Genomic DNA, 25,877 nt, shown 5'->3' with positions numbered 1-25,877 from the left:
TCCTCGCAAATCGCCTAGCAGCCTGCAAAGTGTATACTTAGTTAATGCAATTAAAAAACAAGACGCCGGGGCGTGGGGAGATCTAAATTTGGTGTAGCAGCTTTGGTGCAAATCCTGTTTTGGGGCTACTGGAGTCAAATTCAAGCAGAGGAGAGAAAGAGGTGGGAGAAATGAGAGAGGGCCTCCGGGGAGCTGGAATTCGCTAGGAGAGAGAGGGCAGATTTGGAAACACAGAGGAGACGGGAGGCTGGAAGCTGAGGAAGCAAGGCAGAGCTCTGCAGCCCCCGGTGAGGATTTCCGGGGGGATCCGTGGGGACAGGGGCCAGCCAGCTCCAGAGACCGATGCGCGGGCTCCAGGTCCGGGAGGGTGGTTGAGGCTGGGTGCCTAGGCCTTGCGCTGCGCCAGATCCGGGAGCGCAGAGGCGGCGCCGCGGTGTGCCCTCCTGTGGAGCGCAGAAAACGCTGCGGGGGCGAAGAGGGACAGAAAGCGGCAGGTTCGAGAGGCTGGGGGACTTCCAAGGAAAGACCTTCCAGGACACGCCATAGCCTCGGCCTTGTTCCGCTGTTCCCTCTTACCCCCGACCTTCTTTGATTAGTTCATCCCGAGCCCCTCTCCCCCGGAGGGTGCTTATTCCTGGCCCAGGGGCTTGCCACCTGCCCTTTCTAGCTCTGCCTGGGTCCTTGCTTGGGCCCAGGGAGTTGAGCCATGCGGGTTGCGCGCAGGGCTGGAGGGCGCAGCCGGGAAGGGCAAGGCGGCCCCGCACGCCTGGGAGAGGCGATCCTGACCAGACTGCACCCAGTCTGTCTTGGAATGAAAGCCATCTAGTCTGTCCCCATCCTCTCCGAGTCATCCTTCCCCTGATGGACAGATTTCGGCCGCCGCTCCTGCACACGCACCAGTGAAAAAGCTACGAGCTGAGCCGCCTCTGCGCTCTGGACAGGGCTGAGCCGCGCCTCCTATCCAGAGAGGGCGCGGGAGGTCCCGCCGCGGTTTTCCACCTGCCGGGAAATCCGAGCGGCTCCTCTAGCCTCGGCGGCTGCCGAGCTCGCTCCACCCCGCCCGCTCGCCTGGCTCAGCTCTGCACGCCCCCCAGCTAGCTCCCGCTCGAGTCACCTCTCCTCGCGCCCCCGCCCCTCTAGAGCTCGGGCCCGCCCCCCCCCACCCGCGCCTCCTCTGCCCGCCCTCCTCCCCCTCCCCCTTCCCTCCTGCCCTCCCTTCATTCCACAAGTGTCGCTTCGCTCTCTCCAGCGCACTTGGCGAGCTGGAGAGGTGAGAGGGATACTGCGAGAGGGCTCGGGGCGGCCAGTCCGGGGCTGCCGGCCAAGGCTAGGCGCTGCCAGCCCGATTCTCCTCTGCTCTCCACCCCTGCCTCACCCAGTGGCCAGCCGGACCTGCACCCCGCGCTTGCCCCCGCTCATCCTCCCCCCGCCCGGCCGGGCGCGCTCCTCCCCGGCCGGCCCCTCGGCGCGCGGCGCGCTGGAGGCGAACGCGGGCTGAGCCGAGCGCAGTGGCCGCCGACCACCGAGCGCCCCGCGCCGCTCCCTGCATGTGCGGCCCGCGGCGGCTCGCAGCCCCCGGCAGCAGCCTCGGCAGCTTCGGCCGCGCCTCGAGAGGCGGCCGCAGGGGCTCCAGCGGCGGCCGAGCGGCCGAGCCCGGGCTGGGAGACACCATGCGCCGCGTCCTCCGGCTGCTCCTCGGTTGCTTCCTCACCGAGCTGTGCGCCCGCGTGTGCCGGGCGCAGGAGCGAGCGGGGCACGGGCAGCTGGCGCAACTGGGCGGCGTGTTGCTGCTGGCGGGGGGCAACCGCTCCGGGGCCGCCTCCGGAGAGGCCAGCGAGGGCGCGGAGGCATCGGACGCGCCCCCGACCCGGGCGCCCACGCCGGACTTCTGCCGGGGCTACTTCGATGTCATGGGCCAGTGGGACCCGCCGTTCAACTGCAGCTCGGGCGACTTCATCTTCTGCTGCGGGACTTGTGGCTTCCGGTTCTGCTGCACGTTTAAGAAGCGGCGACTGAACCAAAGCACCTGCACCAACTACGACACGCCGCTCTGGCTCAACACCGGCAAGCCCCCCGCCCGCAAGGACGACCCCTTGCACGACCCCACCAAGGACAAGACCAACCTGATCGTCTACATCATCTGCGGGGTGGTGGCCGTCATGGTGCTCGTGGGCATCTTCACCAAGCTGGGGCTGGAGAAAGCGCACCGGCCCCAAAGGGAGCACATGTCCAGGTGGGCTGCCTCCCCTTCGCCCTCCCCTCGGGGCTTCACTCTCCCCGCTCTCTCCTCCCCACCTTCCCCCAGGCAATGGCGCTCCCCACGGTCCCCGCTCCCCGCATCCCAGCCTCTCCGCTGGGGGATGTCACCGGGAAGCCAACTTCGGCTTGGAGCGCGGAGAAGGGGCGCTGGGCTCAGCACAGGTGTGGGTCTGAGCGTATGCGTGTGTGTGTGAGCGTGTGTGTGTGTGTGAGTGTGTGTGTGACTCTGCTCCCTCGCCCTCTGGCCGCCTCCTCCCGCTGGTGATTGAGGCGGGCTTGAGACCCATAGCCTGGGAGCCTGTGGTCCCGAAGTCTTGGGATTTGGGGAGAGGGTCCATGGCACCCCTCGGATTCCAGGTGCTAGCTTTTTGGTAAACAGGGGCAGGCGAGTCCGAAAGGGGAGGGGGGCGTGTGTGAGCCCGAGCGCGCGTGTGTGTGAAGGAGGGAGGGTCAGAGTGAGTGCCGCCTGCAACTCGTACGACTCGCGAAAAGGAGACGAGGGAGGTGGAGTGAGGGGAGGGCGAGAACAAAAGCCTTGCTTGGAGCGGCCGCCTCGCTTTCCCAGAGCTTCGCGGTCCTTGGATTTGGGACCTCAGCTGCCCCCGCCCCTTTACCCACCTCATCCCTTTCTCTGGCCACCACTTCTCCCTGCCCGGGGCCGTGGCCATCGCTGCAGATTGAGCCCCTTGCCCTGGCTGGCGTGGACTCCGGGGGCCCGAGCCCCCTCCTCGCGCGCCCTCACTTCCAAGCACCCTGATTTCGTCAACTTTCGGGTTTGCCTTGTTCATTATGCAAGCCCCAGCACCAGCTAGTTGCAGCAGATGGGAGAAGGCTTTAGGGGATTAATGGAGCTATTTGCCTTTTGCTTTTTTTTTTTTTTTTCTTTTAAGTGTCTAAATCGATTCGCAAACTCCGTAACTTTGGAGGCGGAGGACTCAGCCACTAGGAGAACTGAGCCCCCGGCCGCGGGAGAGGCTGGGGGTTGGCGTGAGGTCCGGGCGGCGGGGTGGAAGGAGCGACTAGCGGCCTGCGAACAGCTGGATGGTTGGGGCATAAGCTTTAACTGTCCCCTTTCCGAGTCTGGGCAACGAAGTCGCTGTGTTTTCCTCTACCCTCTCCCCACCCCTTCTTCCGCGCCCCCTCTGCCGGGGGCCTGTGTGCGCGCGCGCGTGTGTGCACGCGCTCCGTGTGATGCCTAAAAAATCTGAACAAAGAGGCCCACCAAAAATAGGCAAAGGAACATCACCACCTCACTAGTAATTATTTTCTATTTATACGCAGAGTATCCGATGAGATTTTTTTTTTTTTTCCCAGAGAGAAGAGATTTTGGGGGAAGAGGTGAGGAAGTTCTCGGTTTGGGTCAGCAGGGCGCTGTGGGTGGATGGTGGGGTCTTGCTGCACAGAAGTAAGCTCCGAGGGGCTTTATAGAAACCCTGACCTACTAAAGGAGTAAAGCTCTGGCCCCGCCCACCTTCCGCAACCACAGGGTGTCCTGCCCCCAGCTCCACCGGCCAGGCCAGTCCCTGTTAATTCCCCGGGTCTGTGTTAAGATGAGGGGAGAAGTGGTCTCAGGACTGCAGCAGCGGGTGTCGCCTTGGTAGGGAAAGATTGACTCCGAGACAGGTAGGCTGCCTTGCAGATTTGGTTAACTACTGCTGAAATCTCCACCAAGCCCTGTCCTCGCGAACCAGCTCTTAAAAGAGTCCTCCTTGATGGTTGGCCGGACGGGAGGTGAGCAGGTGGGGAGAGGAGCTAAGCTTCGGGCATCTGTGGGAGAAAGTGATGCTAGATCAGCCCTCTTTGATCTGGGTGTTCTGGTGACAGCTCTCTACCGGTTACCCAAGGGCCCAACTTCCTGGTCCTGCCCCCATGCAGCTCTGCTGGGGGAAAAATGACCACAGCTGAGCGGGTTGCAGCTACTTTCTTCTGCAGGTATAGGGAGGGTTGGCCTGGTGGCAGAATCTAGGGGACCCAGTCCTAGGGTACCAGAGCCTCAACACAGGTCCTCCCAGTATACATTTTTGAGAATTCCAGAATGGAGTGGAAGTGCATACTCCTGAAAAGAGAGTTGTTGATTCTTACTGGCAGCTTCTGAGGTATGATTTTCAACTGTAACTGCTGTGTAGTATTACCTAGAATGTTTTATAAAAAAAATCCTGTCACCAGGGGTCCCACCCTAGGCTACTTAGATCCAAATCTCTAGGGTGGGACCTGAGCATCTGTATTTTTTTTTTTTTTTTTTTGTATTTTTAGTAGAGACAGGTTTTCACCATGTTGACCAGGCTGGTTTTGAACTCCTGACCTCCAGTGATCCCCTCTCCTCAGCCTCCCGAAGCGCTAGGATTACAGGCATGAGCCACTGTGCCCGGTTGCATCTGCAACTTGAAAAGCTCTCCAGGTGATGCTAATGTGCAGCCAGTCACTGTTAAGGAAAAGGAACTAATGCCTGCTGAGCACTGTACAGGGAGCCAGGCACTGTACTGGGGGTGTGTGTGTGTGTGTGTGTGTGTGTGCAAGTAAACACTTTCTTATTTAGTTCTCACAACTATCTTATGAGACAGGTACTATTTTAATATTCATATACATGCAAGAAAATCATGGCTCAGGTGAGGTGCTGTGTCCAAGGTCGCACAGTTAGGAAATTGTGCATTACCAGTCTCCTCGTTTTAATTGTGTCTGGGACAGATGTTTTCAGATTGAATAAACGTCAGGATCTGGGGCAGTGTCCTAAAATGCAGATTCTTGAGTTCTATCCACAGAGATTGTGAATCAATAGGTTCTGGGTGGGCTCGAGAAATCTTCGTTTAACAACCCGCACTCCCCTAATGGCTCTGAGATAAAGTGGTCCACACTTGGGGAAACATTGGTCTTGGGTTTGGGGATATTTCACAGGGTTGAGGGATGGATAAATTAATCCAGGAGAAAGGAGAGGAACCACTGTGAATCTCTTATTTTATTTGCTTTTTTTTTTTTTTTTTTGAGACAGAGTCTCGCTCTGTCACCCAGGCTGGAGTGCAGTGGCAGGATCTCCGCTCACTGCAACCTCCGCCTTCCAGGTTCAAGTGATTCTCCTGCCTCAGCCTCCTGAGTGGCTGGGACTACAGGCGTGCACCACCACGCCCGGCTAATTTTTTTGAATTGTTAGTAGAGACAGGGTTCCACCTGGCCTGGGGTTGGCCAGACTGGTCTCGAACTCCTGACCTCATGCGATTCTTCCACCTTTGCCTCCCAAAGTGCTGGAATTACAGGCATGAGCCACTGTGCCTGGCCGTATTTGCATTCTGTTGCTTGTTTCTCAACCTATATAACCTTTCTGTAATGCTGGGACTGCTCCAGGTACCTGCCAAATGCATCCTGGGCTGCTTACGCAGTTAATCACTTGGAGTCCCAGCTATGGCAATTGACTCAGTAGCCTTTGCCAGATTGTGCCAAGGGATGCTCCAGTGGGTGTCAACATGCCAAGCTTGGCATATGAGAAGCTGCTATGACGCAAAGCAGCTTCCAGGTGAAATTAACCTGCCAGTCACAGCCTCTTAATTTTTGTCTGGAGCTGCAAGGGACCCTGAATGGTGGTTTGTTCTCATCCGGACTGAAAGCATATTCTCTTGAAAGACATAAAGCATGTTGTCGCACCCCCATTATAAACTTTGCCCCTAGTGACCAGTAAACCTGGGTTTTGCTGCAGAGGCCTCCAAGATACCAATTTACAGGTTCCGAGTCCTGGGCCTGTGGCCTGCTTGCTTCTGGGTTAATTAGGGCTGAGAAAAGGAGAAAGACAGCAATTCCGGGAAGCGGTGGGGGGGAGGCTCGCATGGGATCTTGTAAGAACGGAACAAACGCCCATTGAGCAGCTGCAAGAGCAGCCACAGTCAGTCACTATTTATTAGAATAAATGACTGCACATGGCAGCCAGCTATGGATACCACACCATGTAGACATGCTTTGCTTGATCTGCAAGGTATTTCTATTTAGGTGTTTTTATTTTTAAGTTTTCCTCAATTTTGTGTTGTGAAAAGTTTTAAACATACAAAAAAACCTTGAAAAATCATAAAATAACTTCAATAGATCCTTTATCTAGATGAGGATTTCTCAACCTTGGCACTATTGACTGGAGAATCCTGTGTTGTGCGGGGCTGTCCTGTGCATGGCAAGATATTTGGTGGCGTCTCTGGTCTCTGCCCACTGATGCTGGTAGCACACGCTGCACACCCCAGTGTGACAGTGAAAAATGTTATCTAAGGGAAAAACTGGCCCCAGTTGAGAACCACTAACTTAGATTGAACAATTATTAGTATTTTGTCATAGTTGCTTTATTGCTCACACACTCTCTCCATATTTTTTTCTTTCCCTTCTCCTTCCCTCCATCCCCCTTCCCCCTTCCCTCCTTCCCTCCCTCCCTCCTTTCTTTTTTCCTTCCTTATTTCCTTCCTTCCTTCCTCTCTTCCTTTCTTCTTCTCTTCTTCCTTTCCCTCCCTCCCTCCCTCCTTCCCTTCATCCCCCTTCCTCCCTTCCCTCCCTCCATCCCTCCCTCTCTTCCTTACTTCCTTCTTCCTTTCTTTCCTCTCTTCCTTCCTTCTTCCCTTCCTCCCCTCCTTCCTTCTGTCTTCTTCCCTTCCTCCCTTCTTTCCTTCTTTTTTCTTTCCTCCCTTCTCCCTTCCGTTTTCTCCCTTCTCTTTCCTTCCTTCCCCTGCCCTCTTCTCATCTTCCCTTTCTCATTTTCTTCCTTCCCTCTTCCCCTCCCTCCCTTTCTTCTTTCTTTCTTGGCTGAAACATGTGAAAATAAGTTGCAGACATGACACTTGGTCCCTAATATCTCAGCATGGGGCTTTCCTGAGAGCAAGGGCATTCTCCTACACAGCACAATTCCATTATCACACCCAGGAAAAAGAACAAAAATCCCATAATATCATCAGACATCCAGTCATTTAAAAATTTCTCACTCTTACAAAAAAAAGTCTTTCAGAGCTTCGTTTTGCACATCAGGACCTAGCTCATTGTATTTGGCTGTGAAATCTCTTTAGTCTCTATTATGCTTGGTGTTTTAAAACCAAGTGAGACTCAGTTGCCAACATTTACAAACTGGGAGATTTCACCCAGGAATCCAGATTCCTGATTTCTCATGAGAACTCAGTGGGTCTGGTGACATTGGATCTGCATTTTCACACAGGAGCTATTGGTTGCCACTAAGTGATGACTGCCCCCTTCAGGAAGCTCTTGGGTTCATCTCAGTCACCACCTCCACCCAATTCACTCTGTTATGTTAACTGCAGCCCCTAGAGAGTCAGTTAAGTTGGTCTGAATAGCGCAGACTCTAGTCAGATGGCCTGAGATTCAATCTCAGCTCAGCCACTTAATAGCTGTGTGACCTTGAGAAGGTTGCTTCACCTCTCTGAGTCTCAGGCTGTTGTCTGCAGGTGGAGGATTCACTGAGACAGGGCTTGGAAAACAATGAGCACAGGACCTGTCACATGGCTACTGCTCAGCAACTATTACCCTTTTATCACTATCCTTATTATTGAAATTTTCTACCTCTTGTCTACTGAAGAGAATTATGTTGTCATCTGGATCTCGGTTACTAACCCTTGCTCTGCTATATTTATTTAACTGTGTGACATTGACCGAGTCTCCTAACCTCTCTGGACTTGCATTTGAATCTGAGTGGGACGGGCTGGCATGTGCAGAATAGGAGGGAGGGTCTATATGTGACTACATTAAATACATTGCAAAGTGTTGGCCTAAGTGGTGTTGAAAAATCCTTGTTGGTTTTGCAATTTTGCCATAAGCTTATGTATAAATTCTCATTTAATTTCACACCCTTCCCCCATGAGGTAGGCTCTATGACAATCTGCTGTTTACGGAGGCACAAATTTCTTTCCAAGAGGATGAACCTGCCCCTGGTGAGTGGAGTGTCAGACTTCAAACCTGGACAGTCTGAGTGCATGGATCCTTGACCGCTAGGCTGCACTGCGTTTGAGTGCAAACCTGCAGGAATTCCAGACTTCTCAGATCACAAAGAAGTAATTGATGCCCTGCAAACAACAGCACATGCATTGGGGCCAGTTCAAGAAGCTACCATTAAGATGAAGACTAGGAATGCTTTCTATATCGGCCCTGGCAGGCCCAGACGTCTTGGTGGAGGCGTTGGTGAGAAATGACCTTGGGGACAGAAGCACATGTTTGAAGCACTCTACACTTGAAGCCAGTAGGGAACACATGTCATTATTTTGTCCACCTTCAAACAGAATTGGAAATCCAAGTGGCAAATGGCAGAGCAGGGTCCTGTGTGTTTTTAAAACATGCTTCAGAAGAACTGGCACCCCTTGCAAAGAAATAGCAACAAATAATGATAAATGCATCTCCTCCTCTTGCCTTTTGCCTTCCAGTTTCTCTCCTGCCTCCCATCTTTCTATGCATTTGTGGTTATCCTAAGGCTTTGACCAGCTTCCCAGGCTGGAGAAGTCCATGTGTGCATGCATCTACTGTTGGCCACAGAAAAGTCTTAATTTATTTTTCTTTGCAGGGTATGTTGACTTCTCTTTGGGCACTGAGTCCTTGCATTTTAAAACTGAACTTCATTGAAGTATAATTTACACAATAAAATGCACACATTGTAAGTGTATAGTTTGATGAGCTTGGACAAATGTCTACACCTGTGTAACCATTACTCTAGAAAGCTCACTCATGCCCATTTCCCTTGCATTTTTGAAAAATAAATGATGCTTCTTGTACAAAAAGAAGTGCTCAGGAACTCTATTCAAGTGTTTAAAAGTCAACACATAGATTGGACATCGGGATACCTGGAGGCTTTGAAGCAAGATACTGGGACTCTGAGTTCTGTTTGGAAATATTGGTGTCATATATTTATCATTGTAATTGGAAAGAAAAGAGATGCACCATTTTCTTCTTGTTCCTTGGATAAGCTAAGCTCATTCCCACCTTGGAGCTGTTGCACTGGCCCTTGTGTGGCTGGTCCCTCCTCATCACCAGGGTCCCAGCTCCAATGTCATCTTCTCTGAGAAGCCGTCCCTGACCAGGCTTAGTTGCTTCCCACCCCAGCCTGACACACTCCAGCCCATCACCCAGTCAGTGTTATTTGCGTCATTTTTACATTATGGTCTAAAATTGACTTGCTAATTTACTGGTTTACTAGTTTATTATCTGTCTCCTTCCATTATCCCTCTCCTTCCCTCCTTCCCTTCCCCATCCTTCCTTCCTTCCTTCCTTCCTTCCTCCCTTCGAGACACAGTCGTACTCTGTCACCCAGGCTGGAGTGCAGTGGTGTGATCTTGCCTCACTACAACCCCTGCCTCCTGGGTTCTAGCGATTTTTCTGCCTCAGCCTCCCGAGTAGCTGGGACTACAGGCACCCACCACGATGCCAGGCTAATTTTTGTATTTTTATTAGAGACAGGGTTTCACCATGTTGTCCAGGCTAGTCTTGAACTCCTGACCTCAAGTGATCCACCCGCCTCAGCCTCCCAAAGTGCTGGGATTACAGGCGTGAGCCACTGCGCCTGGCCCTTTTATCATTCATAGTAAGACACACAGGGACCACAATTGTCTCTTCCACTCCATAGTTGGATTCTGAGTGCCTAGTTCAGTATTTGGCAAGTAAGAGTTCTGCATTTGATATCCTGGTTTACCTGGCACAACAAAGTATCTCCCAATTAATTAATTAATTCATTCATTCAATAGGTATTTACTGAACATCTAACTTATGCCCAACACTGTGCTGAGAGATATGAGATAACCATGAATAGTACAAAAGCAATCGCTGCCCTTGCAGAGCAAACAGCCAAATATCAGGAGACAGGTAACACACAAGGAAATGTACAAGAAAGTTGAGCCAGCACTTTTATAAGTACTGGTTCTAGTACTAGCTTTCATAAGAAAGTACTGGTTCTAGTACTAGCTTTCAGTACTCTCTCGTGAAATTTTCAATATTCAGTCATTTCAGCTTCAAAAATGGCAACATCATTATGTTTCAACGTAATTGTTGTTTTAAACAAACAATTATGTTTCAACATAATTCTCCTGAACTGGGTGGAAGGCTATCAAGAAAAAGTGTAGCTTCTTCTTCAGGTAACTGCAAGAGACAGGGTTCTCTAGAGAAACAACAAATATACAAAGAGATTCATTATAAGGAATTGGAAAGTCCAAAATCTCCAGAGCCTCTGTTCTTGTACAAGTCTGAAGGCCGACAGGCAGGAGAATTCTCTCTTTTTGGGGCAAAGGTCAGCGTTTTGTTCTATCCAGGCCTTAGGATGATTGGTTGAGGCTCACTTGCATTAGAAGGGCAATCTGTCTTACTGGCATTAGAATGCAACCTGTTTTACTCAGCTTACTGACTTAAATGTTAATCTATTTCAAGAGCACCCTCACAGAAACACCCAGAATAATGTTTGATCAAATATTTGGGCACCCCGTGGCCCAGTCAAGTTGACACATGACACTAACCATCACAGTACCCTTAGGGTCTTGTCACTCGGAGTGTGGCCTGTGAACCAGCAGCATTTTTATCTTCTGGGAGCTTGGGCAGAATCTCAGGCCCCACCTCCTGCTTATTGATTCAGAATCTGCATTTTAACAAGATCCCCATTTGATCTGGATGCAACTTAACATCTGAGAAGCACTCAAACTATGTGCCACAAACAAACGCCAAATTCTTAGGCATTTGTGTGGCTTGGAGCACATAGTTGGTCCTTTCTACTGTCCAGTTCATTATATTTTTTCAGCACATCCCTGTCTATAAAATGTTTTTTGTATGCATCCCAATATAGGCACATTTATAAGCATATGCATGAACCCATGAACAATGATTAGGTACATTATGAAGCATACATAAGGACAGAAATTTCAAACCAAGCTTGAGGGTGAAATAAATATTATTTGAAAACCTGTTGCTAATTGTGATGACTTCATTACCATCATTAGTTACTATCTCAATGCATAATGTACACTGAAGGGTGAAGTTTATCATTAATAAAAAAAATCTGGATTTTAACCATTCCTCCTGAGCATTTTCATTATTTTTATCTGACTTTGTTTTGATCTCAATAGACCGTCATTGTTTTACCCTTGTGAAAAGCTTTTGAAGAGAAGGGGAGGGGGGTCCAGTTTAGTGTTTTCTTGTGCTTGCATGATCAGTGCTATCTTCAGGCTGTGGTTTTGTTAAGAAGGGGGCATTTTTAAACCACATGTCTGCTTTGTGATGGCTAGCCAAGTCAAAAGTATTAGGCTGGTGCAAGAGTAATTGCGGTTTTTGCCATTACTTTCAATGTCAAAAACCGCAATTACTTTTACCCCAAGCTAATAAATTATTTAATCTGTGCATCCCCTTTGGGGGCACATATAATTGCCATACAGGCAGCACATCCCAGCGACGGGACTGCTGGTGGTCATCTTCCTTGGTCCAAGGTTCCTCATTCCTGCCATCTTACATGGGCCTTCTGGGAGTGGGTGCCAGCATCAGTACACATAAGATCATACAAAAATTTCTGACATTTCCTTCCCCCATACCAAATCGGTTTATGCAGTCCCTGGAGTGAGCGAGCCGCACTTTAAAGACTCTGTCCAGGAAATGAAGGTCCCTAAAGACTTCATTTCTGCCGCACACTCTAGGAAGGGCTGCCCTGGGGAAAAGTGTCCTTGGGCTTTTGGGCTGAAATTTCACAAATTTTGGTACTCAGGAGAAGCCCAGGGGATCTGCGGATGGCAGAAATGACCAAGTTCACAGTAGCCATTCTGATTACGTACTTTGTTATCCTTTCGAAAGCCTGAATAGTTTGGAGTTTTGGGGCGCGAGAGAGTGGGGAACTCCTTAGAAAATCCGATAAAAGTGATGGCATCTTGCTTGAGAAACATGCACAAACACAATTTCTATCCAGTTTCAGAGGATTCAGCGATCCCCTGAAGCTCAGCATGAAGAGCCTGTTTACAAGTGAAAAAGGCAAGTTAGGTTTGGAAGGCCTCTGTCTTTTGTCTCAAAACTTTCTTTCCCTGTAGCCCCTTTCCCTACAGGGAAAGAAAGAGTTTCAGACCCTGCTTATTGCACGGAGGTTGCAAGGAGCCCAAACTTTGATTTCAAAGACGTTCAGGATTGCATCTCCTCCCAATCCCCACACTGCTTAGTGAATTCACGTGGGTAGTATTTCACTCTGTGAAACAGGTGTTGCTGATGGACACTGTGTCACGTGCCCCTGCTCGTCGGCCCTCTTCCAGTTCCATTGGCCTTCTTGCTTGTTCTCCCAATATATCAGCTGTGTTCTGTCTCAGGGCCTTTGCACTTGCTGTTCTTTCAGCCCGGAATGCTTTTCCCATCATCCTCATGTGTCCAACTCCTCCGTGTTCAAGGCCCATCTCCAGTGTCACCCCCTCACAAAGGCATTTCCTGATTTACACCGAATCTCTCCCTTCTTTCTGTCTATTTGTAACTTAAAAAAAAAGTATACAGTTCAGTGGTTTTTGGTATATTTAAAAAGTGTACTTTAAAAAAGTATAGTATGCGATTCAATGGTTTTTAATATATAGGTTGGTGCAAAAGTAATTGTGGTTTTTGTCATTACTTCTTTTTTTTGGCGGGGGGGAGGGGGACTGAGTTGCACTCTTGTTGCCCAGCCTGGAGTGCAGTGGCGTGATCTCGGCTCACTGCAATCTCCACCTCCTGGGTTCAAGCAATTCTCCTGCCCCAGCTGGGATTACAGGCGCCCACCACCACGCCCAGCTAATTATTGTATTTTTAGTAGAGATGGGGTTTCACCATGTTGGCCAGGCTGGTCTTGAAATCCTGATCTCAGGTGATCTACCTGTCTTGGCCTCCCAAAGTGCTGGGATTATAGGTGTGAACTACTGCAACCAGCCCATTTTTGTCATTACTTCTAATGGCAAAAGTCGCAATTCTTTTTGCAGCAACCTAATACTTACAAGGTTGTGCCACCATCATCACTACTTACTCCAAGTCCAGTATCTAATTCTAATAAGGTTTTCATCACCCTTACAAAAAAAATCCATATCCATTAGCAGCCACTTTCCTCTCCCCTCCCCGTGTCCCCTGGCAACCATGAATCTACTTTCCATGTTTATGGATTTGCCTGTTCTGGACATTGGGTATCAATGGAATCATACAATGTGTGGCCTTTTGTGTCTGGCCTCTTTCACTGGGAATAATATTTTCAAGATTTATTTACGTTGTAGCAGGTACTAGTGCTTCATTTCTTTGTAAGGCTGGAGAATATTCCATTTCCTGTAGTACATCTCATGTGTCCATTCATCAGCTGACGGCCATTCAGTTTGTTTCCACTTGTTGGCTATTGTGGAAATTGCTGCTGTGTCCCAGGCTCTCTTGATCAATTACTCTTATTTATTTGATTTGCAGCCCTTGTTTATTTATTTCTTTTTTGTTTGTTTGTTTTTCTTTTTTTTTTTTTTTTTTTTGAGATGGAGTCTTGCTCTGTTGCCCAGGCTGGAGTGCAATGGCGCGATCTCGGCTCACTGCAATCTCTGCCTCCCGGGTTCAAGTGATTCTCCTGCCTCAGCCTCCCGAGTAGGTGGGACTAGGGGCATGCACCACCACGCCTGGCTAATTTTTGTATTTTTAGTAGAGATGGGGTTTCACCATGTTGGTTGGGCTGGTCTCGAACTCCTGACCTCGTGATCCGCCTGACTCGGCCTCCCAAAGTACTGGGATTACAGGCGTGAGACACCGCGCCCGGTAGTTTATCTACTTAACATGTTTTTTTTTTTTTTAAAAAAAAAAATCTTCTCCCATAGAATATAAGCTCCAGGAAGGTAGCAACCTTGTTCATCTTGGGCACTGCTGTATCTTCAGGGCCTTATATAGTGCATGGCACATAGTAGATGATAAATATTTGTTGAAACAATGAAAGAATGAGAGCTGTTGTTGTTCTCTTGTCTCTTAGCGGACTCAATCTTTTCCTCTCTTTCATGTGGGGCTCTTGCTGTTCTGGCTTCTCACAACGCGGCTGTTGTGAGAAGCATGTGCACTAGTCTGCGTAAAGTCCCTATGTAAACTCTGTCTCACAGCCGAGATGTCTCCTCACCAGCTCTAGTTCTTACCCCATCATTTCATTGCCCCGTGATCGACAGTTCCCCATGCTTGGGTCCTCTGTGGCCTTAGCACAGTCTCAAATTTGAACGTGTAGCAGATTCTCACAGGTTGCTAGGTGAACTCCACCCCTGTAGTTTCTGACTCAGGTAGGGCTAGATGGATCTGAAAATTTGCATCTTAACAAGTTCCCAGGCAACACTGCCAGGACACTGACACTGTTGATAGGTGGACTGTTTGAGAATCGCTGCTGTAGTGCAGTAAATTCCAGCAGACAGGCTGGGCCTGCTGAATTCATGGGTGGTCTGCGTGGGTTTCCCCCAAACAGCTCCTCTTCCTACTCTGTCTCCCAGTGTGTGGGCTTAGAGGGCTCTGGCCAGCTAAGGGCATGGGGGTATATCCCCAAACACGGCAATTCTACTTGTGGGTTTGCACCCTGGAGAACTTCTCTGTGGTACAGAGGAGGCCGGTATGAAGATGTTTATTGGCCAGCTGCGGTGGCTCGTGCTTGTAATCCCAACACTTTGGGAGGTGGAGGTGGGAAAATCACTTGAGGCCAGGAGTTTGAAACCAGCCTGGTCAAAATAGTAAGACCCTAAGACCACGTCTCTACAAAATAAAACAAATTAGCTGGGCGTGGTGGCATGTGCCTGTGGTCCCAGCTATTCAGGAGGCTGAGGAGGTCGAGGCTGCTGTGAGCCATGATCACACCGACTGCACTCCAGCCTGGGTGACAGAGCAAGACCCTATCTGAAGAAAAAAAAAGATGTTTATTGCAGTGTTGTTTATCGGGGCTGGGGAGTTGGTGACCATCTAGATGGCCGTAATTATGGAAATGACAAATGGGGCTGATAGTCTGCTGGTTTGCAATGATGGCAGCTGTTTGTAGCTGCCATCCATTCTGATGTGTTTCTGATGGGCCAGTTCCTCTACCGTACTAATTATTGCATATGAAGACTCATTCCAGCAGGTAAGTGAAATGTGGGGATTGCATATGATGGAATGCTACGCAGCGGCTGCAAGGGATGAAGGGGTTTCACCTTCAGCAATATGGCTAACGCTCACGTGTGAACAAAGGAAGAAACAGAATGAGGTTTATGGTAAAAACACTGTTAATGTAAAAGACACACACATATACAACAATACCTACAAAAATATATATCTTTCAAGGATATTCATATAATCTAAATAAACACATGATGGAGTGTAAAGAGAAAAAAATGCGTTGGTAGGTCTGATCTTGGGTGCGGTATCTGTTTGACAGCTCTCTGGTCTGTTCTACGTATGAACACTGAGGTTTTGTTTTTTTGTGTTTTTTTTTTTTTTGCTAAGTTTACATCTAATCATGAAGGTCACTGTCATAAGTTGAATTGTGTCTCCATCCCCCTGCACACTCCGAAAATACTCAGGCTCAAATTCTTGTGCCACAACTTACTGGCTCTGTGACCTTGAGCAGGTCGATTCACCTCTCTGAGCCTTTGTTTACTCATCTGCAAGGAGTAATAATCCTCATAATGTGTTTTGTGCTGTTTTGTTTAGTTAAGACATGTAATGCGATTAGCGTGGTGCCTGGCTTATGGCAAATAATAAATGTTATCTACTGTTACTAATACTGGGCCATTGCTGTACATGAAGGGTTTGTATCTAGTGTTAGATATAAAGAGAGAACTAAATCTATGGAGTGCAGAGATATTACATGTATTCATCATTTAATCCTCTTAAAAACTCCGTGGGGTAGATAGTCCTGTTATTACACGGCTGCTGTGAGAAGCATATGCACTAGTCTGCGTAAAGTCCCTATGTAACCTCTAATTACAGTGATTTTATTTACTTATGTTTTTCTCTACTCCACCCCTAACTAGAATGGTGGCTCCATGGAGTAATCCGCCTTGCCATTTGTTCACGACTGCAGTACTCGGCGCATAGCAGCTGCCAATCATTGTGTTTTGAATGAACAGATTTAAATTCTTTCTTCTTTCAGGGCCCTTGCGGATGTCATGAGGCCACAGGGCCACTGCAACACTGATCACATGGAGAGAGACCTAAACATCGTTGTCCACGTCCAGCATTATGAGAACATGGACACGAGAACCCCCATAAATAATCTTCGTAAGTACAGCTGCATGAATCATTTCCAGTCCCATGGGGTGACCTGAGCAGTGGTCACGTTGCCAGATTTCGTGGAGTGTGCTTGGGTTAGTTAAGAGCTCTTTGTGGGCAAGTTGGAAGCTTTCTTTCATGTCTTTTGGATGAAGCTGAATTTAGCATCATCAGATGTCAGTTGGTTGCTTTCTTTGTTAAATGGCGATCCACTTGGTTGGTTTCACATGATTGATACTTTTAGCTAGTAGACTGCTCGACTGGTTCATCTTGATTGATTTATTAACTAGATTAGTGGCCTGCTCGGTTGTTTCATCATGGTTGGGTACTTAGTTAACCAATGGATTATTGGGTTAGTTCATTTTAGCTAGTCAGTCTGTTAGCCAATGGTCTACTCGCTTATATGTCTGCCTCCTGAGGTAGACCAGTTGTGACTTCTAGGTTTCATGCTGTTTTCAATTATGAAATACTCGTTCAGAAGAATTATGTCTATTATTTGTAAAGCTAGAGTTTCATAAAAATAATCCACAAAATATTCCATGTGTAGGGGGTGCAGGGAGTGGGTATTGAATTTTGGTCCTGTTGATTTGAGGTTCCTCTGTATGATTCAACAGCAGCAAATTCATTTCCATTCTTCTGCCAGGGGAAAAAAAAACTGTGTTTGCTATTGTGTTTCAATAGGTATTTTTCACAGAGCATGATTGGGGATCTTGGTATACTCCCAAAGATTTTCTTTCCTTCCAAAGGTCTGTATATACAATATACATCATGGAGCTGATGCTCTGACCTATGAGACTGGAGAAAAAATAAGATTGTTTAGTTTTTGACAATGATGTACTACTGTGGTTACCCCAGTAATTATGTTTTCAAGTAACCCCCACATTCAAGTAATGTGGAGGGTTTGGTTTAAAATAATAAAAGCCAGACAATTTAAAGGATGCGTTTAGTTGTGGCTGGAGGTTCCTGAAAACCGAAACAATTATAATGTTGCAAATTTTTACAGACTGGGTCGCCTTTGCTGAGGCTCCACTAGGAGTTGCCTGGGTGTTTTATTTGCTGAATCATAGTTTTGGACTGTTTGGTTGCAAATTCTTATGCTCAATGGGTAGAGGAAGAAGCCTGTGGAATTTGACCTGGGCAATGTGAATTCTCTGATTCTGCCTAGTGATGATTTTTCATGGTTTGGAAATTGTTGCAGTGTGTTAGTAAAGTCAATGTTTGCATGGTTTGAAAAATAGGCCACCAAATAGAATGTCTTAGGTTTAAATATATTAAATAATTTAACATTATTAATGAACTGGATCACAAAAGGGTATGAGAAATAGCAACATTTTCGAACAAAATACACCAGCAAATGGAAGTTTTATGACCAAATCCCATAGCCCCCCAAAGATACGGTAAATGGCATCAATTCTGACATGGCAGTTGCTGTGTCCGAGTCTGGCTTTAATGGAAATGAGCACGTTTTCTTTCAGTTGGCACTGGGAAATAAGTTGAACCTAGTCGTGTGCTTCGGTCTCAAACATCATATATAAATGAACATGATCACAGAGCAGAGAAACTGAAAGGGTGTTAAGTCCTTGGCTGTAAAAGGTGATTGCTAACAGGATTTTCCCTTGAAGTTCCAATCTCTAGGATGATTTTTGAATCAGCACTCAAATGAAATAACAAACTCATTGAAGTCACCTAAGTTTCATCATTCCATCAGGTGGGCAGGAAACCTTAATGAATGTTGCTTACATAAGGCGTTTTCATTGAAAGTTGTACTGAAAATGGATTACTGCTCAGAGATGGGTGTCCAGGGACAGAAGTCTCTTGCGCCAGGCTACTTTGGTTTATTTGTAATCTTGCATTTGGTCTGTATTTGTGCCTAAGTAATCAGTAATCTTTTACGTCAAGGGAGAAAGTGTCTCGTAATAGTCTACTGGGTAGCACTAGACTAGAGAATTCCTGGGAAGCTACAGGGGAGAATTCTAGAAGTCATGCTACAAACACTGCATTCTTACAAGAATTGCCACAGATGTTAATTTTATATAATCCTTCCAGGTTGATCCAATTCTTCTTTCCTAGCATTGTTGGGAATATTTGAATAACAAAAATAAGAAGCATGTGACCTTTTTATAAAAATGAATAGGTCAGATATTGGGAATATCTGAATAACAAAAATAAGAAGCAGGTGACCGGTTTATATTAATAAGCTTAATATATATGACACATTAATTCAGTAGCTGACAGTAATAATAGATTTCCTTGTTTATCTTTTTATTGATTTACAGGAGCTGCTTACATGTTATAGATACAGAAAAACATTTGTATGTTCAGATGAACAGACGATTTGAGGAGCGCATTGAGAGAATAGGACGAGATGACTGATATTAATCAGTTAAGGGTTTAAGAAGCCAAGCAGTCATCAGAGAACATTTTGATTGATAGCAAAGTAGAAGGGAAGGTATCCAGTCTAATAAATGGAAAATTAGACCAGCCCTTCGTGCCAGAACCAGAATGCACCCATTTAATATAAAACCCTTTCCTGGACATTATGAGATCTACAAGGATTTACCATTACACAAATTGGAAAGAATGATGCATCTATTTGTGAGATACCAAGAAGGGCACGTCATGCTATTTTCAGTTTGTTCTTCACTGAACATCCAAGTTGTTAGATTTGACTGGGGATTCACTAGTCTCAAGTTAAATGTCATTTTCATGTCTATTCAATCACCCACTCAACATTGCTTTAAGAGAATACTAATCTCCATCTATTTATTTCTCTCTTCTTATCTTAATATTAACCTTAGGTCTCTCTCTATTCTTTCCCTTAAGTTTTAGTCAAATGGTAAGATAATCAATAGCCAGTGTAGAGATCTGGATATTTGGGAGGAGGGCCATGGAGAGAGACTTGGGTGAAGGCGAACTGGGAGGAAAGAGAAAATTTTTGTCAACGTTTCTACATTAATTTTCTGGGGTTGATTTTTCCTGTGATATGTTGGACTTGCCTTTTTATCTAAAGACGGATTTTTCTTCAGCGGATGCTGTTCATGTTCTTTCCAGGCATTCAGTGATATTGCCTAAAAATATTTAGTCTGATAATCAAAAGGGCCTCAACCTCTTTGATTAACAGGATGTAGTTTCCTGTGAGATGGTGATTTTCTGCAAATGCTCCTCAGCTTATATATAATTATCGTTTGTTTTTGAAGGCACATTTTGTCCTTAAATGCTATGAACATACCCTGCCTCCCACACCCCGACTTCCCTGACTGCCAGTGACACCCCTCTCTCCCTTTCAGGGTTCAGGCTGCATGTAGGTTCCATTTGGTCTTCTTAAGGATGGAAGACGTGAGTGAGGGGCTGTGGCTACAGCCTGGATCAATGTTTCTCACTCATTTGTGTTCACAGCACACTTTTTGAAATACAGTTTTTGTTCCAAGTTGTGGGTAGGGGGAGAGGGGAGGGATAGCATCAGGAGATATACCTAATGTAAATGACGAGTTAATGGGTGCAGCACACCAACATGGCACATGTATACATATGTAACAAATCTGCACATTGTGCATGTGTACCCTAGAACTTAAAGTACATATATATATATATATAAAAGAAATACAGTTTTTATTTCGGAGTACTTTTAAAAATATTTACAGCAGAAAGGTTGCAAAGATAGTACCCAGAAAAATGAATAAGACCTACTGTCTGATAGCACAACAGGGTGACTACAGTCAATAGTAACTTAACTGTAAGTTTTAAAATAACTTAAAGAGTGTCATTGGATTGTTTGTAACTGAAAGGATAGATGCTTGAGGGGATGGATGCCCCATTCTCCATGATGTGCTTATTTCACATTGCATGCCTGTATGGAAACATCTCATGTACCCTACAAATATATACACCTACTATGTACCAGCAAACATAAAACAACAACAACAACAACAACAACAAAACATAGTACACAGAGTTCTATATACTCCTCACCCACTCTCCCCAATATCAACATTTGACATCACCAAGGTACCTTTGTCAAAACTAAGAAATCAACATGAGTACATTCCTTTTAGCTAAACTGTAGACATGTTTGGATTTTGCTAGTTTCTTCACTAATATTCCTTCTCTGTTCTAAAGTCCCATCCAGGATACCACGTTGTCTTTAGTAGAGCACACTTTGATCATAGAATTTTGGTTGTGCAGTATTGCATAATGATGTGGCAAAGACAGAAAACAACACTAAACAAGCCAGAAGCAATTACAGAGCCTTTACTGCCACAGTGTAAAACGTGTTTTCTAGTGTCTATAAAAACATCTACATGAAATTACTCTATTTGGGTCAGTGTTGGAATGGAACCAGTTGTTGGTCTGACTGTGCTCTTGTATATGTTCACAGGACAAAGACTTTCATATCCCATATACCCTTACAACCCCTCTTTGAAACTGGATTATGCTATAACATAAATCATGATGTTACATGATTTATTTTGCAGCATAACCTGAGCAAGTGAGGAAAAATGATGACTTGATGTTTTAGAACATAAAATCCATCAGAAAGAGCAGGATGCTTTTCCAGCCAGTCACACCCTGACTCTTCTAGGATAGTTCCCAAATGGATTTACAAGGAACCCCAAAGCAGACCTGTGGCTTAGTTTCTGAAGACGCTGTATAGCTCATATCTAGGACCATTTGTGAGTCCATATTTACTGAGGCACCTGGGATGTCCTACGCTTAACTTTTGAAAATATTCCCAAGTATTTTAACATATTTGGGAGATTGAGCGTGGCTCAGACCTGTAGTCTCAGTGCTTTAGGAGGCAAAGGCAGGAGGATCGTTTGAGGTCAGGAGTTCGAGACCAGCCTGGGCAATAAGATGAGACCCTGTCTCTAAAAAAAGTAAAAATAATTTAAAAAGTAACTGGGCATGGTAGTTCACACCAGTAGTGCCAGCTAGTTGGGAGGCTGAGGTGGGAGACTGAACCCAGGAGGTCAAGGCTGCAGTGAGCTATGATCACACCACTGCACTCTAGCCTAGGTGACAGAGTAAAACTCTGTCTCTATTAAAAAAAATAAAAAATTTTGGGGGAATTTCCTAGCCAAAGCTGGCAAAATGGTAAGTGTAGATCAAGGCATATATAACAGTAAAAAATATGTAAGATAGTGTAATATCAGCAGTGACTTATACAAATAACATTATAAAACTCCAAAACATGGATTCCTCAAAACCTTATTAGGCTGATACTATTGTTTTCGCCATCATAAGGATGGGGAAACTGAGGCTCAGAGTGGTTAGGTGGCTTGTCTAAAGTTACCTGTATAGCTACTTAGTGGTGAAACTGGGATTTAAACTGAGCCAGTCAGGGCCCCAAGGTCTGTGATTATAACCACTACACTCTATTGCCTTTTCTTGTGATACAGATGTTTGCAGTGTGGGTGGGTCTTCCTCTGGGAGTAGAAACTGTTGAAAGATATGCTAAGTAAATGGAAATACCCATTGGCATTTTAGGAAAGAGAGCTGTTTCCAAAATATACATCCAATTTACAGTCTTACTAACAACTAACATTTATTGAGCAAGGTACTACATGCTTTGAATGTATTAGCTCATTTAGTTCTCAATCAACCCTCAAAGAGCCAGGCTCTATTCTGCCCCAGGGGCTTTGCACCTGTTGTGCTTAATGCCTACAGCACACTGCTCCAGGCCTCTGTGCGTCTGATCTTTCCTCTTTCACCTCATACCCCAGTGGCTATCTCATTAGAGAGGACTTCACTATCTACCTCTGCCCCTCAAGTCATCCATTATTTCCCATTTCCCCATCCTTTTCTTTTCTTTTTGAGATGGGGTCTCACTCTGTTACCCAGGCTGGAGTGCAGTGGCACGATCTTGGCTCATTGCAACCCCTGCCTCCCAGGTTCAAGCGATCCTCCTGCCTCAGCCTCCTGAGTAGCTGGGATTACAGGCACATGCCACCACACTCGGTTGATTTTTGTATTTTTAATAGAGATGTAATGTCACCATGTTGGCCAGGCTGGTCTTGAACTCCTGACCTCAGGTGATCCACCTGCCTTAGCCTCCCAAAGTGCTGGGATTACAGGTGTGAGCCACCCCACCCGGCCCCCATTTTCTTTATAGCATTTTGTTCTCTCTGAAGTTGTCTCACTCATTATTTTATTTATGCTTCTTCTACTACAATGTAAGCTGCAGGGGAGAAAATACTTTGTATTGTCACAACTGTACCGCCCCTGCCCCACCAGGAACTGTGCTGACTCATGGCAGCAGCTCTATATATTTTATTTTTTATTTTTGTAGAAATGAGTCTCACTATGTTGCCCAGGCTGGTCTTGAGCTCCTGACCACAGGTAATCCTCCTGCCTCAGCCTCCCGAGTAGCTCTATACATTTCTGTCCAATGAATAAAAAAGCCTATGGAAGATATTCCTATTTGATGAATGAGAAAATTGAGATTGGTGGAAATTAAAGAACTAATCTACCATGATGACTGAGGTTTGCTTCAAACATACTCCATATAAAATTGTGGGAGATAGGGCCAGGTGCAGTGGCTCACATGTGTAATCCCAGCACTTTGGGAGGTCAAAGCGGCAGATCCCTTGAGGCCATGAGTTTGAGACCAGTCTGGCCAATGTGGCAAAACCCTGTGCCTACAAAAACACAAAAATTAGCTTGGTGTGGTGGTGCATGCCTGTAATCCCAGCTACTTGAGAGGCTGAGGCATGAGAATCACTTGAACCTGGGAGGCAGAGGCTGCAGTGAGCTGAGATCATGCCACTGCACTCCAGCCTGCATGACAGAGCAAGACTCTGTCTCAAAAAAAAAAAAAAAAAAAAAAAAGGAAGAAGAAATTTTGGGAGACGGTAATGAAACAGAGTTGGAAAAATATTGAGAGTTATTGTAGCTGGTTAACCAAATACATGGGAGTTCATTATTCTATTCCATGTTTGTGCCTATTTGAAAATATATATAATAACATATTAAAAAATAGAGGAAAATTAGCTGGGCGTGGTGGCGGGTGCCTGTAGTTCCAGCTACTTGGGAGGCTGAGGCAGGAGAATGGCATGAACCTGGGAGGTGGAGCTTGCAGTGAGCCAAGATCACGTCACTGCACTCCAGCCTGGGCAACAGAGCAAGAGTCCATCTCAAAAAAAAAAAAAAAAAAAAAAAAAAATTAGAGGAGTTGTCAGTGACATCATAGTTAATAAATAGAGGATCCAGGATTCAAACCCAAATCTGTCTGACTCCACAGCTTGCACATGCTTTGTCTCATGGTGAATATTTGAGTCTCAGGAGGGGTAGGGATCAGGACCATCTCGGGAATTTCAGGAGGTAGAGTGAGAAAAGCATCTTTTCTTAGTCCAAATTATCCAGAGAGAGAGAGAGAATATGAATGGTTTCCAGCCAGTCAATGGTCTGGCTTCAGTCAATGGATCCGTGGTCTGACCCTGCTTCCATCAGTTGAGTGGGGTGGCGTGCATTTTAGGATTATTCCTTTGCACTGTAGTGGAGCAGGTTCTCCAAGGAAGGTGTGCATGAGGAGGGAAAGGCGAGGTAGATGGCTGTTTGAATCTTCCTTGGGGTGGGCAGGGATGCATTTGCTTTATTCATCCCTGTATCTCCAATGCCTAGACAATATGCTGTATTCAATAGATAGTTATTGAATGAATGAATATATGAATGACTCTTTAGCACAAGCTTGATTAAAAGCCCAGTGAAACTCTAGGACTCTTAGGATTTTGAGTTTTGAGAGAACTTGGCTAATTCCAACTCATGTGAAGGTTTGATTCTTTTCTATGAAGTCACAGCCACCAACATTCTTATTGCTGAAACTTAGTTCTTTTTCACAGTTGGGCAGACTAGTTGTTCTATCTGAAGATCTATGATTCTAATGGTTTTGGCATATGGGTTAGTAAATTAAGTAGTTACTAAGAGTGAGGGGATGCTCTACACTAGATTAGCTAAAATATGTTTGTAGGTTCAGCACAGTAGCCTGAAATTAGTTTGATTGTTTTAGATCAAGAAATTGGTTTTTCTCTTGAGGTGTGGTATTCAGTGGTATAGATGGATCTCTGACATTGAACACGGCTTTGAGGGAGTGCAGTGAAGAAGTGGGGGACATGGACTTGAGGGGTAGACAACCGAGATTGGGTATTTGCTGCGTACTTGTTCACTGTGCAGTCTTGGAAACATTAATCAAATTCTCTGAACCTCAGTTTCCCATTCTATAAAAGGAGTAAAACAATATCTACCTTACAAGGTTGTTGTGAGGATTAATTAACACATGTAAAGAACTTAGCATAGTGCCTGGTAACATAAATATTAGTTGTTACTAATATTGTTTGTAGAATGAGTGACTATTGGTGCTAAAGTTGGCTGTTCATTAGGGGACAATGATACAAATCGGCATGAATTCATCGTGCAGTTGTCTTCACAGTGAAAATGTTTTCGCTCTGCGTGCCAGTTGATAACACCATGTGTGTGTGTGTGTGTGTGCATGGGAGTGTTTGTTATTACTAATGTTTCAATGCAGATGAGAAATGAAGAAACTGTCAATTCCTTCCCAAGGAAATAGCTTGGATGGAGCAGCTGTCCTATTCTTTGCCATTTGTTCCTGTCTTATGGTTTTCTTCTCTTTCCATTTAAAACACATGAGCTTTTGTTCTGTTAGGAATTATTGATTATTTTGTTTACACTGGCAGACCAGGCCAGTAAGAATCTGTATGGTCCCCAGCATGTCTTTTATTTGCACCCAGAAAATCAGATTGTGTGTGTGTGTGTGTGTGTGTACAAGCAACAGAGAAAGAGAACCCTTAAGGGGAAAAAAATCACTTTCTGTAAGTTGTCTCCTGGGCTCTTTTCAAAAATTGCTACTAATGCTGGCCACATGGCATAGCCTAATTAGATTTGCATTGCCTTTTCCAAGCGCTTCCAACCAGCTGTAGGACTATTTGTAAAGAAAGCCTAAGTGCTCAACACAGTGTCTGGTTTAGTTTAAAAGATGCCAAGTTCTGTTCCTTCCATACCAGGGAAAGCTTATCCTTGGATATATTTCTTTTGGTAGAGCATTTCTATTGGAATATCTGGATTAAGTGATAGGAAATGCCTACTATAGCATTGATACTTAGTGTGGATTGAAAGGAGTAATAAATAAAACAATTGCTTTTTTTCTGCACTTATCACATGCATGCATTTTTTGTATTATTATTATTATTCTTTTTAGTAGAGATGGGGTCTCGCTATGTTGGCCAGGCTGGTCTTGAACTCCTGACCTCAGGTGATCCATCTGCCTCGGCCTCCCAAAGTGCTGGGATTACAGGCGTGAGCCACCGTGCCTGGCCTGCATTTTGCTTCTCACAACATCTTCATAAAATAATTGAAATGTGTATTGCACTCACATATTGTAGATGAAGAAACTGTGACTCAGAGAGTTTAAGTAACCTGCCCAAGGTCACAGAGATATTTGCTGA

At 45.9% G+C, this 25,877-nt stretch overlaps 1 protein-coding gene across 3 annotated transcripts in view; it reads left to right on the top strand.

Moving 5' to 3' along the window:
* Positions 1-1,219: 1,219 nt before the first annotated feature.
* SHISA9 (shisa family member 9) overlaps positions 1,220-25,877 on the top strand; it is a 338,038-nt gene continuing 313,380 nt past the window's right edge. For 2 of the 3 annotated variants that reach the window (XM_054454380.2, XM_054454379.2), the window contains exons 1-2: positions 1,654-2,233; positions 16,304-16,431. In XM_054454380.2, coding sequence (XP_054310355.1) covers positions 1,671-2,233; positions 16,304-16,431 — 691 coding nt within the window. In that variant the 5' untranslated portion in view covers positions 1,654-1,670. Of the gene's footprint in view, positions 2,234-8,091; positions 11,263-16,303; positions 16,432-25,877 lie in introns of those variants that run through there. The other variant, XM_054454381.1, reaches the window with a different exon arrangement.

The sequence above is a fragment of the Pongo pygmaeus genome, chromosome 18 (assembly GCF_028885625.2).
Source record: "Pongo pygmaeus isolate AG05252 chromosome 18, NHGRI_mPonPyg2-v2.0_pri, whole genome shotgun sequence".
NCBI lineage: Eukaryota > Metazoa > Chordata > Mammalia > Primates > Hominidae > Pongo > Pongo pygmaeus.
This window is presented reverse-complemented; position numbering and strand designations above follow the sequence as displayed.